Source organism: Hipposideros armiger, unplaced genomic scaffold (genome assembly GCF_001890085.2).
Source record: "Hipposideros armiger isolate ML-2016 unplaced genomic scaffold, ASM189008v1 scaffold_705, whole genome shotgun sequence".
Classification (NCBI taxonomy): Eukaryota; Metazoa; Chordata; class Mammalia; order Chiroptera; family Hipposideridae; genus Hipposideros; species Hipposideros armiger.
In genome coordinates this window covers 192,013-207,492 of record NW_017732055.1, presented here as the reverse complement: position 1 = coordinate 207,492, position 15,480 = coordinate 192,013, and the positions used below count along the sequence as shown (strand labels likewise).

General features: G+C 35.1%; 1 protein-coding gene across 6 annotated transcripts in view; it reads left to right on the top strand.

Annotated features, from left to right (window-relative positions):
* Nucleotides 1-15,480, top strand: part of CPQ (carboxypeptidase Q) — a 461,474-nt gene that overhangs the window by 254,033 nt on the left and 191,961 nt on the right. For all 6 annotated transcript variants that reach the window (XR_002122197.1, XR_002122199.1, XR_002122198.1 and 3 more), the window contains exon 4: nucleotides 1,309-1,420. Coding sequence is in view for 3 of the 6 variants with exons in the window: in XM_019627075.1 (XP_019482620.1) it covers nucleotides 1,309-1,420 (112 nt within the window). In the remaining 3 variants the exon portion in view is untranslated. The remainder of the gene's footprint in view (nucleotides 1-1,308; nucleotides 1,421-15,480) is intronic.

Genomic DNA, 15,480 nt, shown 5'->3' with positions numbered 1-15,480 from the left:
TAGTAGATAAGCCACTTTTGCAGAGTGGTTGTAAGTACTTATACCAGCATTGTATGTGGGTTCCGGTTGCTCTACCTCCTCTCCAATATTTGGCATTTTTTTTTTTTTTTTTTTTTTTTTTTGCTATTACAATGGATATGTATTGAATGCGGTTTAATTTATATTTCCTTGATGATAGTGAACCTGAGCACCTTATCATATGATTATTAGTAACTTGTATATTTATTTTTGTGAATTGTCTATTCAAGTATTTTGTCCATTTTTTATCAGATTACTCTCTTTTTGTTACCGTTTCATAGGAATTCTATATAATCTGGATATGGAGCCTTTGTTGCATATATGTATTGGAAATATTTTCTCCTCCCCTGTGGGTTGCCTTCTCACTCTTGCAATGGGGTCTTTTGATGAACAAGTATTCCTAATATTTTAAAAGTCCAATTTATTATTTTCTTTTATGGTTTGTACTTTTTGTGTCCAGTTCAAGAAATATTTGCCACTCTAAGTTGACAAAGCTGTTATATGCTTTTCTCTAACATCTTTAGATTTATAATTCACCTGACTTGATATTTATATAGTGTATGATATAGAGATGAGGACACATTCTTCACTATGGATATCCTATTTTACTTAGTTTTAAGCTTGCTTAAAATATGTCCATAAAATTTAGTTCTGTTAAAATATTTTTCATGATTTCCTGGAGAGACTTGTAATGATTCTTGAAAAGTATTTAAACTGATTATGATTTAAAACTTATAATCTATAGATTTATTTCAGACTAATGTAAATTGAAAGATTTCTTATAAGTTCTGTTGATTAGAATCTGGTTTGTAACTCCAGTAATTTATTTATTCAACACCCAAAGTGACTTACAATGCACAAAGCACAATCATATTTTTAAAAAATAAATTATTTTTACTTTCCCACTTGAATTCAATTCAACATATGCTTATTATGTGTCTGCTAGAATTTGGGACACTTTACAATATGGTTGACGTTTTGAGTTCCGTTTTTATGTCATAATAAAGTTGTGAAACATCTGTCAGTAATAAACCATTTTTTAATAATTCAAAATTATATTAATAAAGAAAAGCATAAGGTGAGAACTTTTATTACTGTTATCATGACCTTACACCCTTATGTGTAAAGCCTCTATACTAAGTTTTCTACTAGTAATGACACAGATCCTTTAGGGCATAAAAATAGAAAAGAAAATATTCAAGTTTCATTTCTGTGTTTGGAAATGACTCTTCCTCTGTGATGTCATTTCTGCCTAGTTTTATTTATTTTCTCTTTTTTTATTTACTCCAGGTTGTACTGGTCAGCGGACATCTGGACAGCTGGGACGTTGGGCAGGGTGCCATGGATGATGGTGGTGGAGCCTTTATATCATGGGAAGCGCTCTCACTTATCAAAGATCTTGGTAAATATTTAGAAAGTTGTTAACCAATGTATGAGGGTCTCAGTACTGACATGTTTAACAACACACAAAATACTCAACTGATTAGTTACTGTTGTATGTTCAAAGATTCTCCTGAGGTTTATGTTTTTTGTCAGTTCATTCCCAGAAAAGATCTCATTTGACTCCTTAAAGAAAGAAATTTTTTTTCAAGTATCCACCAGACAGCCAAAGTATTCAATATGATCAGCCACTGGGGAAAACAAACAAGTGAATGAAACCATAGCAACTGCAACCACAGCAGCTAGAGACTCAGTCAAGAAACTGACCAAATGCGAAGAAAAACCAACAGCTCCCCCTGTTTCCCTTTCCTTGTTCATCTTTTTTTTAATTGTATTTTTTATCCCCCCAACCCTCTTCCCATTGGCAACTATCAAATTGTTCTCTATATTTACAGTTCTGTTTTTGTTTTGTTTTGTTTATTCATTTTGTTTGATGCAGTTGTAAATGGGATTGTTTTCCTAATTTCTCTTTCTGATAGCTTGTTATTGGTGTATAAAAATGCAGCCAATCTCTGAGTATTAACTTTGTATCCTGCTACTTTACTGAATTCATTTATCAGTTTTAATAGCTTTTTGGTGGAGTCTTTAGGGTTTTCTATATATATAGTATAATATCATCTGCAAGTAATGACAGTTTTACTTCTTCCTTTCCAATTTGGATGCCTTTTCTTTCTTTTTCTTGTCTGATTGCTGTGGCTAGAGCTTCCAATACTATGTTGAATAGAAGTGGCAACAGTGGGCATCCTTGTCCTGTTCCTGATCTTAGAGGACATGCTTTCAGTTTCTCACGACTGAGTATGATATTAGCTGGGTTTGTCATATATGGTTTTTATTATGTTGAGATATGTTCCTTCTGTACCCACTTTATTGAGAGTTTTTATCATAAAAGGATGCTGAATTTTATCATGTTTTTTTCTGTATCTATTGAGATGATCATATGGTTTTTATCCTTTATTCTGTTAATGTGATGTATCACATTGATTGATTTATGGATTTTGTACTATCTTTGCCACCTTAGGTTGAATCCAACTTGGTCATGGTGTATAATCCTTTTAAGGTATTGTTGAATCCAGTTTCCTAATATTTTGTTGAGAATTTTTACATCTATATCTATCAAGGATATTGGCCTGTGATTTTTTTTTTCCATAATACCTTTGTCCGGTTTTGGTATCAGGGTAATGCTGGCTTCATAGAATGAGTTTGGAAGCGTTCCTTCCTCTTCAATTTTTTGAATTCTGGTTCACCTTAAAGACATTATCAAACTGTTAGGATAGCTTTACTACAGTTGTCTTTTCATGACAGAAGAGCAACACGGGACTGAAGGAATGATTCCTTTAGCTACAATAAGGAATCCAGGTTTAAATATTGTACCTTCCAGGTAAATCTAGACATGGGGAAGACAGGCAGGCATAAAAGGGCAGAGCTAATAGTGAAAGCAGTTTATTTTGATGACCTTATTTGCAAACAAAAAAACATGCATTTCCTCTTCATGTGCTTGTCTAAGAGGTGTATTTTGAGCGAAGTTAGAAATAATGAAACAATCTGAAGTGAGAGCTGTATGTCTGAATCAGAAGACAAGTGGTGGTTTTAATATGTCTCATCTGCAGAATGTGTCATTTGATTACTGTAATCTCAGTTTCAGATGTAGTCAAGATCAGAATAGTCCCTTTTGTGAAGGCTTTCCATTGCTTAAAGTACATATGTGTTTAAATTTATGCTTTTCTTTCAACTTTTAATGAACCCTTCTAATTTCGTAAACCAGCCCATGAAATAATTGTTTCTCTTAAGGTAGATTGCTGAAATTGTCTTGCTTAGAAAAAACTTTTGGTTTACCATTTTGATTTATGTCTTACTTGTGTTTTAAAAATAGAGAAATGGAAAGGTAGTTGTGCTCTTTCTTTCTCTCTCTCTCTTTCTTTCTTTCTTTCTTTCTTTCTTTCTTTCTTTCTTTCTTTTCTTTCTTTCCTTTCTCCTTCTTTCTTTCTTCTAAAATAAGCCAGTGTCTTCCAACCTTGACAATATTGACATTTGAGCTGGAAATTTTTTTGTCATGGGGCCCGTGCATTGTATGATGTTTAGCAGCATCTCTGGCCCCTGCCTACTAGATACATGTAGCACCATCTCCCCCCAAGTTGTGGCAACCAAAATTGTCTCTAGACATTGCCAAATGTCCCCTGGAAGGTCAGGGGTGAGGGGGGCATAAAATTGCCCCTGAAAAATAAACCAATAAAAAAACTCTTAAGAGACCTAAATACAGGGTCTGATTTTTTAAAGAAATCTAACTGGAAGCCTTATATTGTATATACTTATTCCTTTAACATCATTACCAAACTGGGCACCTACTATGTGAAAGCATTTTGTAAAAGCTGGGGATACCTAGAGGTTTAAAGCTCTTCAGTCACTTAGAATAGTGTGGGAGGCGTACACATGTACCTATACACATAGTTATCAATACAGGCATAATTTCAAAGTCTGCTTTTCGAATTGGGTAAGGTTTGAGAGAGATAAATTGTGCAGCACATAAAACTGTAAAAACATACATTCCTTCAGAGAAGATCTGGGAGACTTTATATGTGAATTCTTTCATCCTCTTCCTTCCCTTAAAAAATATTCCCTTGACTATCGGTTCCCTCTGTCTTTAAGTATTCATTCTGGAATGAATTGGATGGTAGAGATGAGGCAGGCAAATACCAAAACATTTCCCTCACTCTAAGATATACGATAATTATTTTGGAAGTTAATTTTATTTCAGTTTGTTCAATCAGCTTGATTGGAAGCCTAGAAGTAGAGTGCAAAGAAAACTGTACCTGTTTGAATTGGATTTTAGGTCACTGTGTGCCACAAACTACTTTTTTTTTTTTTTTTTGGCCTCAGACAGGTCATTTCAACTCTCTGAGCTCCATTTTCTTCATCAGTATTCAACTGTAAGCTTCTAGAGTATTTTAGCTGCTTTAAGTGGGAATAAAAATTGTGTCTTCTCTAGGCTTTGAATCTTACTTCTTTAGTACTCAGCATGGAACTCTAAATCACTATTAATTGAGTTGAATTCAATTGCATGGATAAATGTCAAGCACCATGTATCTTTTCCAGCTCTGGAAGTACACTGACTTACTTGCTTTTGATAGCCAGTAATCAGTCTCCTTCAGTTCAGGGCTTAATTCTTAGAGATTTCTGAAAACCTATGTAAATATATGAATAAAACTCTAAAATAAAAAGTAATATTTCTTTCGAGTAGGTCTTAAGAAGCAGCATGCATGGCAGACTGTCAGTTCAAATCCCAGCTAGACAACTTGCTAGCTAGTTGTGGCCTTAAGCAAGTTACTTTGCCTGTCTATGTCTCAGTTTTTTTATCTGTGACATGGGATAATAATAGTTCCTATCTCATAGGGTTGCTTTGAAAATTAATATATTCACATAATGCAATTAGAACAGTGCCTGACCAACCCAAGTACTTAATAAATGTTAACTTTTATTATTTAATAAGCATGATTCTGACAGTACCACATTTTTTATGTAAGGGAGGGTGATAATTTTTTAACCCCACCCCCATTAGTGATAATTTGCCTCTGCACGTAATATGTTAGTTATACTGATATAACTCTAGGGCTAGCTGCTATGGTATCCCTAAGTATCCTTTCCCTTTACTATTTAATTCGCCATCCCTGGTATGATGGAAATCTAGTGACTCCTTCACTTTTTTCCAGTTTCAAGAGTCTAAATTGCTCCTGGTCATTTCCTGCTCCCACTTACTGCTTAAGTTTGAATGCCCAGCCCCCACTGTTCACTTCATTTCCTGTGATTGCACCTTTTGAGTCTTACTCTTTCATTTTAAATTTAAATTACATTGTGGCTTTCTATTTATAAATTGCATATGTGTTTTAATATGAAGAACTGGGTCCAGCATGTGGCATGAGTTCGATGTGACAATTACTGATATACTTACGTAAGAAATAGGACTTTGGGTTAGAGGTCAAGAAATGGGTTCATAATTATATTACTTAATTACATGGATCCCAAACTGTTGAATTGGTGCAATATGAAAGCTCTGTGGCACCCTCTTTTTCCAACAAAACGAGACTCCTTTTCGCTGCTGCTCCTTGGGCGATATGTCATACAGCATGCGTGTCAAGGTCCCTCAGTGGGCCTTGTTAATTTGAAGTGTGGCTCCAGTGGGGCTTTCTGATATTTAGGAATATTGTTCTAAGATTTATCCTCTTGTCTCTTCTCCTTTGTTCTTTTCTTTCACTACTCTTACAGATTCACTCTTTTGCCCAAGCCATCAGCTAAATCTATATTCAATTAATCTAACAGAAGAGATGTTTGTGCTTTGCAACTATAATCAGTCATTCCTGAATGACTGTCAACAGGCTATTTGCTGTGAAATGCTGTTGAATACTGTTTTTGTATTTGTGGTATACTGGGCTTTAAACTGTTTATTTGAACTGTCATTTCCTGGAATGGTCTGGTATCAGTGGACAAAGCTTATGGCCAAAGATGTTATGCTTCAAAATGCTCATTTGGCATTAAAAATAAGCCACCATCCATCCCAAAATTCTTCCAACTTTACCATTTTCTTTGAAGTTAGAATTTGAGTTTTCAGGCCTTCACAAAGCAGAAAAAAAAAAAGAATTAGTACTACCTGGTTGTTGAAATGTGGAATATATTTGAAACATCTTTCTAGAGAAACTTAACTGTGAACAACCTGATTGTGATTATTATGGAACTAGAAAGTCTACATGTCAGAAAAATATTTTATTCATATACTCCTTCACTCATTCATTCAACAAATAGTTATTGTGCATTGACTGTATGTCAGTGTGCTAGATGCCTTGTACCAAAGAGGAATAAGAAATGGTCCTTGAAGCCTTTAAAGTGGAAGAGGCATTTAATTCAAAAATTACAATGAAATTGTTATAAATTCTTTCATTGAAATATGTACAAATTGCTTTGGGCACCTGGTGAAGGATGGACCAGCTTGGCTTGGCTGGGTCAGGGCACCTTCACAAAGGTGACATTTGAGCTTTCTTTTATAAAGATAAATAGAAGCGGTAGGGGAACAATAAAGAATTCCCAGCAGAGTTTAGAGCTTCCAGTCCTGCACATCATTAAAAATGAGGAGAATGTTGTTGACAGTAACAATCTTGGGATTGTAGGGGGAGAGAAGGTTTACAGAATTGCAGGAGATGCTCACTTTTTACCTCATATATTTATATAACATTAGATTTTTATATAATAATCATGTATTATTTAAGTAATCAAGAAAAAAATCCTCAAAAAAGAAATGAAATGTCTCCTGAAGGACCAGTTTACCCTCTTTCAGCTCTCTAGGTAATGCCAATGCTACTTTGGGGGTACTGAGTTGCAAAAACCGAATCATATTTATCCCACTGAAAAACAGGTGCAGTGACTACCTGAAAATGGATGTCTAACTTGAGGAATACCGTGGTAATGATATTGTGGAACAATATTACAAAATGGGAAGATAGTTTTAATGCTGTACCTTAAATATTTAGTTTTTAGGTAAAGCTACCAGATATATTTGAGTATAATCATGCCATGTTTCATAACTAAAAACCATTTTTCAAAGACTGTTAACTACTTGGAATGTCAAAGCCAGTAACTATATATATATAGCTAGGTTTATATTGTTATTGTTATGGTATTCTGGGGAGAAGCCAGAACATTAAAATTGATTTTTAAATAAGGATAGTTATGTACAGATGCACAACATGAGAAAACGGTGCCAATTCAGGGCAAAGATTGAGACATTTGCAGAGATATATATTTTTTTTCTTCTTGTCTCATGCTTGAACTTTTTCTGGGCGTATCATTAGATCGAGCAGTAGTAACATTGACTGCTTTCCAATAAAGGGACTAAAAGAAAGAAAACTACTGGAAAATACAAATGGAATTCTGTTAAAACATACCTGAATGAGCTTTAAAACTGCATTTGCACAAAGGAAATCTTGCTATTGTAGTCAGTAAAATCTCCTAAAGCAACTTCTGTGTCTCTTTATTTAATCCTTATCAAGTAATTCATTGACCTCTCAGCCTGCAAAAATTTCTGTGTTCTTGGAATCCATCATTTTTAGGGACAATGTTTTGGAATTATATCCATCTAGGTTGTACGTTACAACAAAAAATATTAAATTTAAGATTATAATTGTTGCCAGAGTCTATTTTCTTGCTCCAATGGCTTTTTCCCAGTGTTACTATTACTCTTAAAAAAAAATTTAAATCTTCAAGCCGAAGGAAGGAAGGAAGGAAGGGAGGAAGGAAGGAAGGAAGGAAGGAAGGAAGGAAGGAAGGAAGGAAGGAAGGAAGGAAGGAAGGAAAAGAAAGATTCTTAGTATTGCCATTACCATAAACACTCTGTTAATAGGAGCAGCAGGGCAGAGGTAGAAAGCAGGAAGAGGCACCCAGGAGTTACCACCTCTTCCAGGCCAGAGCACACTAGAGACCACGGCCCAAGGCTTTGGTGAAACTAGAGCTTTACGGAGCCATTTCTAATGCAATGGGTTCTCTCCTAGAGGTGGGGATCCATCCAGAAAGAGGGTTTCCTCCCAGCCCCTGGTCAAGCCCCCCCTTGTAAAAGTCCCAGGAAGTCCGCTCCAGAATAACTGAGCAAAGGAAACGAGCAGCTTCCAGTGAACTGGAAACCTAAAGGGTAGAGCTGGAGACAGCAGAGCCCTGAAGCCAATTTGGGACTAGCCCAGACCTAAAAAGGAGATGTCACTTAGAAAGGAACCCCACCGCATCCCGGCTTAGCCATACCTTTGGGTATAATACCAGTTCCAAATACTAACGTTTACTGAGTATTACAATGTTATAGACATTGTGCTAAGTACTCCATCATGCACATGTCCTCTTTTCTTCCAGACAATAGCACAAAGCAGTAGATACACTTGTTATATCCATTTTACAGAAGAGGAAACTGAAGAAAGAAAAACTAAGTACCCTGCCCAAGGTCACACAGCTATTATGTAAAAATTTAATTCCAGGCAGCCTGTCTCCTGGCCCGATATTCTTATGTACTTTATAATGCTTTTTACTGGAATAGCATTCCCAAACTGTTTCTAGTAACACTCATCCTCAGGGGAAAAAATGAAAAATGTGACTATTGTCAGATAAGTTTTGGAAACTCCCTCTTGGTAATTCCTTTATTCATCAGATAACATTCTGAGGGGAGAGTCTTCCACAGATAGAGATGTACTTTGGGAAACAGTGCCCTGGGGTGTGTTATTGGTGTTGAACTGAAGAAAAATCCAAGAATACTTGCTCAGATATACTTCTTGGATCTGAGCACAAATGACCTTAGATTTGTTTTCATTCTAGGTTTTGTAGGCTATCTTTGGGATCTTGCAGTTGTGAGAATATTGACAAGATAGAACCATGCAATGGTTCCTTAATTGGCATGATAGAGAATATTCTTGTATTTCTTCTTGAAGATAATTTGCACCTACCCAAGGGTAAACTCTACCCAGCAACTAGCTTGTTATCCACATTATACGAGCCTATTTTATTGGAATGAATGTAGTATTACTGGAAATGTTTGACATATGTTAAGGGCTCCCTCTTTTCTGTGGCCCCAAGTGAATCAGAATCCAGTAGAATTTCTCTTTTCTAGAAGGAATTTTTATCTTAAAACGTTCCACAAATTCTCCCGTCTCCCATTTTGGATGCTCTTCTTCCACAAGTATTTTGTGAACATGGGAAGGGAGATTGATATCCCTGAGAAAGGTATCCAATTAAAATAACCAGTCCTCAATACCTTTAAGGACTAATATATCTGTTTGTGGAACTGTCCAAGAATTTAACTTGCTTTAAATCTTAGAAAAAATTTCCCCCAACGTTAAATTTCATTTTTATTAATTTGAATTTTAATGTGTATATGGTTGTATGCTTTTAGTTTTTCTGAACAAATTTTGGTCTCAACTTTTTCTAATTGTGTTTAGTGAGTCAAATATCTAGAACAGTAGAGGAATTTAAAATTTCAAGAATTTGCTTATAATTTTCTTTCTCTCTTTCTTTGTTTCTTCTCTCTCTCTCTCTCTCTCTCTCTCTTTCTTTTTTTTTCTTTTTACTTCCAAAAATAGTTTCTGGTCATGAGGCATTTGTGGCTTCTTCTCATAGTCTTTTGAGGATGATCTTCTCATTTTCTATTTAGATGTGTGAGTTTCTCTAGTGGCAAGTTATGTAACATCTGACTTTACCATAAAACCTGTGGCGGATACATATTTTTTCAGCTGGAAATTGCTGAGAACTTTTCCTGAGGTTTGAACACATTTATAAGTTTTACAAAAACACTTAGCATCTTTATATCTCAGTCAGCTAACATAGACATTCCCACTGGCATGTGTAAAACGACTAACTGTGGATAGATTGATCTTCCAAATATGTCCATGAGATAAAGTAAGATTTGTTCAAAATGAATCACTTGTTGTGCCTTTTAGTTTGGATGTGACATAGGAGATTCCATAGTCATTTTAGAGCCTTATATTGCATGAATATTGCTGTTATTTTACCAGTTAGATAGAATATACTATTTTTGTGTAAAAGTAGACGAGACCCAGGCCTAGTGGCAAACAGCATCGTGACCAATTTCCTCCTGGATGACAGAGTCTGGAGGTGGCAAATGAGTGCTGTGAGAGGAATAGTCTCATGGGGCCCCTTCATCCATGGCATGTTCAGCTGCCTCCCCCACATCTGCCTTGATTCAGCCTATATGCCTTAGAAAGTTAAAAAATGCGGTGTTGGTAAAGGAAATGGAAGCATTAAAAAAAATGGTTTTATTTATCCTGGAGAAGACAGGATATGGGAAAACTTAATAATGATAGTCTTACAGCCCCAGTGGGTTTCCTCCCACTTAAGAATGGGATTTATGTAAGTCCAGGGTGGGGCTGTCTGGAAAATGCAGGCTAACTCATTAAAATAGTATCATCATGGTATTTCACAACTTGGCTCACAAGGAAATTTCTTATTTCAATAATAAATACTGAACACACTTATTTTCAAGCAAATAAAATGAATAGAACATAAGTTCTACCATCAAGGAGCTCAAAGTCAGGCAGCAAGGCTTCCCATGGGCAGAGACATTTGAGCAAAGCCTTGAAAGAGTGGGAGGTGCGAGAAAAAAAGAACAAAATTACAGCTCATGAAAGTACATAGTTTGAAGAGTGGAGGATGTGTTTGTGATTCTAGAGCAATGGGCATTGAATGCAAAGCTGAAGTTTGGAGTTGGTGCTATAGACAGTGGGAGCCATTGAAGATTTAAAGCATGGGGTTGCATGGATAGGACTTCTTTCTAAAATAAAAATAACTAGGTAGGTTATCCTTTTAACCTGCAAAGAAGTGTGATGAGTAGAATGGAGACACAGGAAAATTTAGTAGGGCAATCCCGTCTATGCCGAGCCTGAAAAACCACAACTTTGAAGTTACTAGGCAAATTTTATTTGCTATGTGGCCGACAAGCAAGCTCCCTCCTCTCTATGTTAAAATACCAAAGAGAAAGTGACGGGGTTTCCAAGGATGTTGAGTTTCTCGCTGTACACTTCTCTGTATCATGCTAATGCTGCATTTTGCAAAAGCTGTGGTTTACCAGCTTAGAATAGATTCTTTTCCAGGAAACTTGCCTAAAACAGAGGTCTGCAAACAAACAAGAAAATGTACTATGAACAGCTGATTGGACCTTTACGGTTGACTGGATTTTAAAAATTGTGTTGGAAGATAAAGGTTTAGTTTAGTCAATTTTTAGGCCCCTTCAACCCTGTGAACATCAAAAATCAAGCACTAGAAACACAGTTTCTACTAGGTGTGTAATGGAAACAACAGGGCAAATAAAGTAATGAGAGAAGTTGACTGTTATAAGATTACTTATTTGTGATCTGCTAATACCCTCCTTATATTGAATAACCATCATTGATGAGCTGACGCTCAGCCCGTGTTCTCACTGGACACCAGCATCTTCAGGTTGTATGATATGACCCAGACCTCATGGATTTTTCAGCCCTTTAAATCCTTTTTCCTGAACCCTTAAATAACTCAAAATCTGCAGGTAAATGAGAGGCAACACGGATAGTAGAGTAAGCACATATTCTGTGTTAGAGTACTTTGGATTCAAATCCTTCTATGCTACTTATTATGCTATGTAATATGCTGTATTATGTTGGACAAATTGACCATTTAAACATCAGTGTCCTCTTTTAGATAGTGTAAACAATGTATCTTGAATAGTTAATAGGATGCCTTGAAATAATTTAGACAGTGTCTGGCCCCTCACTAAACCATCAGTAATAAGTAATTGTAACCAGTATTATTAGAGCTAATTGCCAAAGAAGAGTAGGGATATTCCAGCAGAGGATATATTCTCAAGACTGACTTCATCTCTCTCAAGTCTTGATGTCTGTATCCTTTTGCACAGTGCAGCTTGGTCAGGGCCATCCCCACAGCAGTGAAGCGCCCATAATGAAAGAACAGTGGCTGGTTCTGATGAGCCAAACTCACAAGCCATCACCCCAGTATAGATACCATCCATGAGTATATCTATGATTCTCTCCTCACTGCTATAGAGAAGGGCACTTAATAGGTGCTTCATAAATGTGATGCAGAATTAAAATAACATTCACAGGACGTGGGGATGGAGAGAGTTTCGGTTGTTTTTCTGTCCATTTTGCTTTCTCTGCCAATGTCATTAACTTAGTTAGCACTGTATATACTAAGATTTATAATACCCCTAAAGAAAAAAAAATAGTAAAAACAGGAAATAGCTGTTGAAGACAACATAATTTACTACAAAGTAAATTGTTTGTAATATAGAAAAAAAAAACCAAGGGAGAGAAAACAAAGAATCAGAATTAGTGCTTACTGTTTACAATTTACCCTGCTGAATGAATTCTTAAGTAATCTTTCTATTTTTTAATATAGTCAAAACACCATAATTTCCAGGCATTCTCAGAAGATCCTCATGCATGTAAAACTGAGGACGATGACCACTGACGTTCATATTATTGTTCTTTCTCTGTAATAATGGCATCTTTTAAAAGAAACATGTTTAAAATGTAATTGAAACTATTGTAAGTTACTGCTTTGATTAATATGTGTGGGCAAATATAAGTCAGAAAGTGTTTCCAAGGCTATATTCCTGTTCTCATCACCCTAGACCATATATCCATTTAGCCATCCCATATTCACTTGTTGCAGGCAGCATGTTAGAATAAAGAAATATTTTATGAAGTGCTTCATACTGGAATTACTCCTTTACTGAAGGAGGGAAGTGTGAATTTCTTTTATAGTTGAATACTTTTATATGAAATCATTCGAATGTCATTATTGGGCACAAATGAGGTGTGAGAGGAATTTTTGAACTGATTGCCTTTCTGGAACTTTATTATATGTTGTTAAAAAAAAACAGTGGTTGAACTTACAAAGCATACATTTTTGATAAAAATGCAAAATATATACCAGAAGAACCCTGTATCCTATATTTTCATTTAAGATAATAAACAGATATTAATTGAACCATATATCAACAAACATCAATTGAATACCTGGGAGAAGGAAGTAGAGAACAAATATTTTTGGAATATCTCCTATGTACCAGTTACTTTACAGGTACATGACCTGTTTTAATTCTCAGGACAGCCCCCTGAGGTATGTCTTATCATCTCTGGCAGGTCACTAACCTATCTGGGTTTCAGTTCCTTATCAGTAAAACACATGACAATATGCTTGCATGGCTGTTGTATGAATCAAATATAATGTAAGCAAACACTGATCAGAGTTGCAAAGATGAAAAATCCATGGCACATGATGTTGAAGGGAACTTTAGTGGCAATGCTGCTGCTGATGGTGACCATCTCACTGATTTAGAATTCAAATGGAGCTTTGTTGGAGAAGTGATTTGGGATATAGGGAGACAGGGTGACCTTAAAGTGGTTATAGTAAGAAGAACCTTCAATAATGTCCCATAACAGTAGCCTCATTTTACTAACTACAAATGTATAAAGTTTTATTTTTTAAAAAATAATTGGACAGTAGCAGTGAATACTCTTGCTTTAGGACTTAAATAAAATAGCATCAAATAAGATTTCTTATCCAGGTCTTCTTAGATAGACGTGCAGATGAGAGTAGATGCTTACCGACTTTAGGATGAAATAGCAATGGCAGTTAGCATTCTAGAGCACATTGCATCAAGCTCTGAGCTAAGTGTTGGATATGCCGTTTTCACTGAGTCGAGAAGGTCTGCATTACTATTATTCCCTTTCCTGGTTCTACTTACAACTGACAAAAGTAGAAAGTCTCATTTCTTTATCCTTACTGTTTTCTCTTTAAGTTTTTCTTTGCCCCTTTTTTTAAACTGGGGAATGCTTCAATATTTGGAAAGAGACATAGAATAATAAACACTGACATAACCTCCACCCCTATTTCATAAATGTTAGTAATTTCAAATATTTGTTTCATATCTTTAGCTTCCAAGAAATAAAAATTACCAATATAGTTGAAACCTATTTTGTACCTCTTCGCAGTCCATCCCCTTCTCCCTCTGCAGCTGTAAACTTAATAGATGCTTCATAAACGTTATGAGTGTTCTTATTGTTTTAACATTATTCAGTAAGTATGCATATCCAAAAACAGTATCATATAATTTTTGTGATTTTGAATTACACAAATGGTATTATTTTCTCTGTGTTTGCGTTTATTCTGTTTTACTTCTTTTATCTTCTTGAAGTGTTTAATCAATTAACTGTCAGTCTTTCTTATTTTCTAACATATAAATTTAAGGCCATAAATCTCTCTCTAAGCACTGGTTTAGCTGCTTTCCACAAGTTTTGAAATGGTGCCTTAATGGCCATCCATTTAAATATGTTAGAATTTTCATTACGATTTCTTTTTTATTATAGTTTTCTTTAAGTTTTGAACAATATGGAGTTATTTTTGAGTTATTGAGTTCCAGTTTTGTTGCATAGTGATGATTGTTAAACATGGTTTAACAATACGTCTTTGGTATTCGTTGAGACATAATTTTGGCTTATTACATGGCCAGTTTTTAAAAATGTGTGGTGTTGGCTTGAAAAGAATGCTTAGCCTCCTTTTCTCAAGAATAGGGTTCTACATATGTTCATTAGAGCAAACTTATTAATTGTGCTGTCTAAAACTACTGTATCATCACTAGTTTTTTATCGGTTTGATCCATCTGTTTTTGAGAGAAGAGTATTAAAATATCCCACTAGGGTTGTGATTTTGTAAGTTTCTCCTTGAATTTCTATCAGCTTAGCTTTATGTATTTTGAGGCTTTGTTGCTTTATATAGTTGAGCTCAAAGTCCTTTATCCTTAGAAATGATTTTTCCCTGAAAGTCTATTTTACCTTATATTAATATCATGAAATCAACTCTCTTTTGATTACTGTTTCTTTTTTCTATTCCTTTTCTTCTGACTTATCTAGGTCACTGTGTTTTAGTTGATTCTATTGTAAACAGCATATAGTTAGATTTTTAAATAATCAGTTTCACAGTATTAGTTAACAAAGATCTTTTTTCTCTATCGTAATTACTTATATTTCAATAATATTCTGACATTGTTTTCTATTAAAGTTGCTATTTTTGTTTTCTGTTTTTCCTCCTTTTTTTTCTTTCTATTGGAGTCATTGGATTTTCCTTCACTCTCTATTTTGCCTTCCACTATTTGGAAACTTATATTTTACTTCCTATTCTTTTGGTGGTTACTACATGTCCCAGGGGTATTTGTCTTAATTAAGTAATATAGCAAGCATAAATTTCTCCAATATATCCCCTCCAATCATATATATTATCATAATATTATTGTGAACTAGTGTTTAATTATGCCTTATTTCTAAACCCCTGGACTTGTTATTATTTGGTTATTATTATTTTTTTGGCTTTGCCACTTACTGGCTGTGTTATCTTACAAATTGTTTAAGTGTTATGCCTCAGTTTCCTCATATGTATAATGGGGATTTAAATAGTATCTGCCTATAGGCTTATTATGGTAATTAAATGATCTAG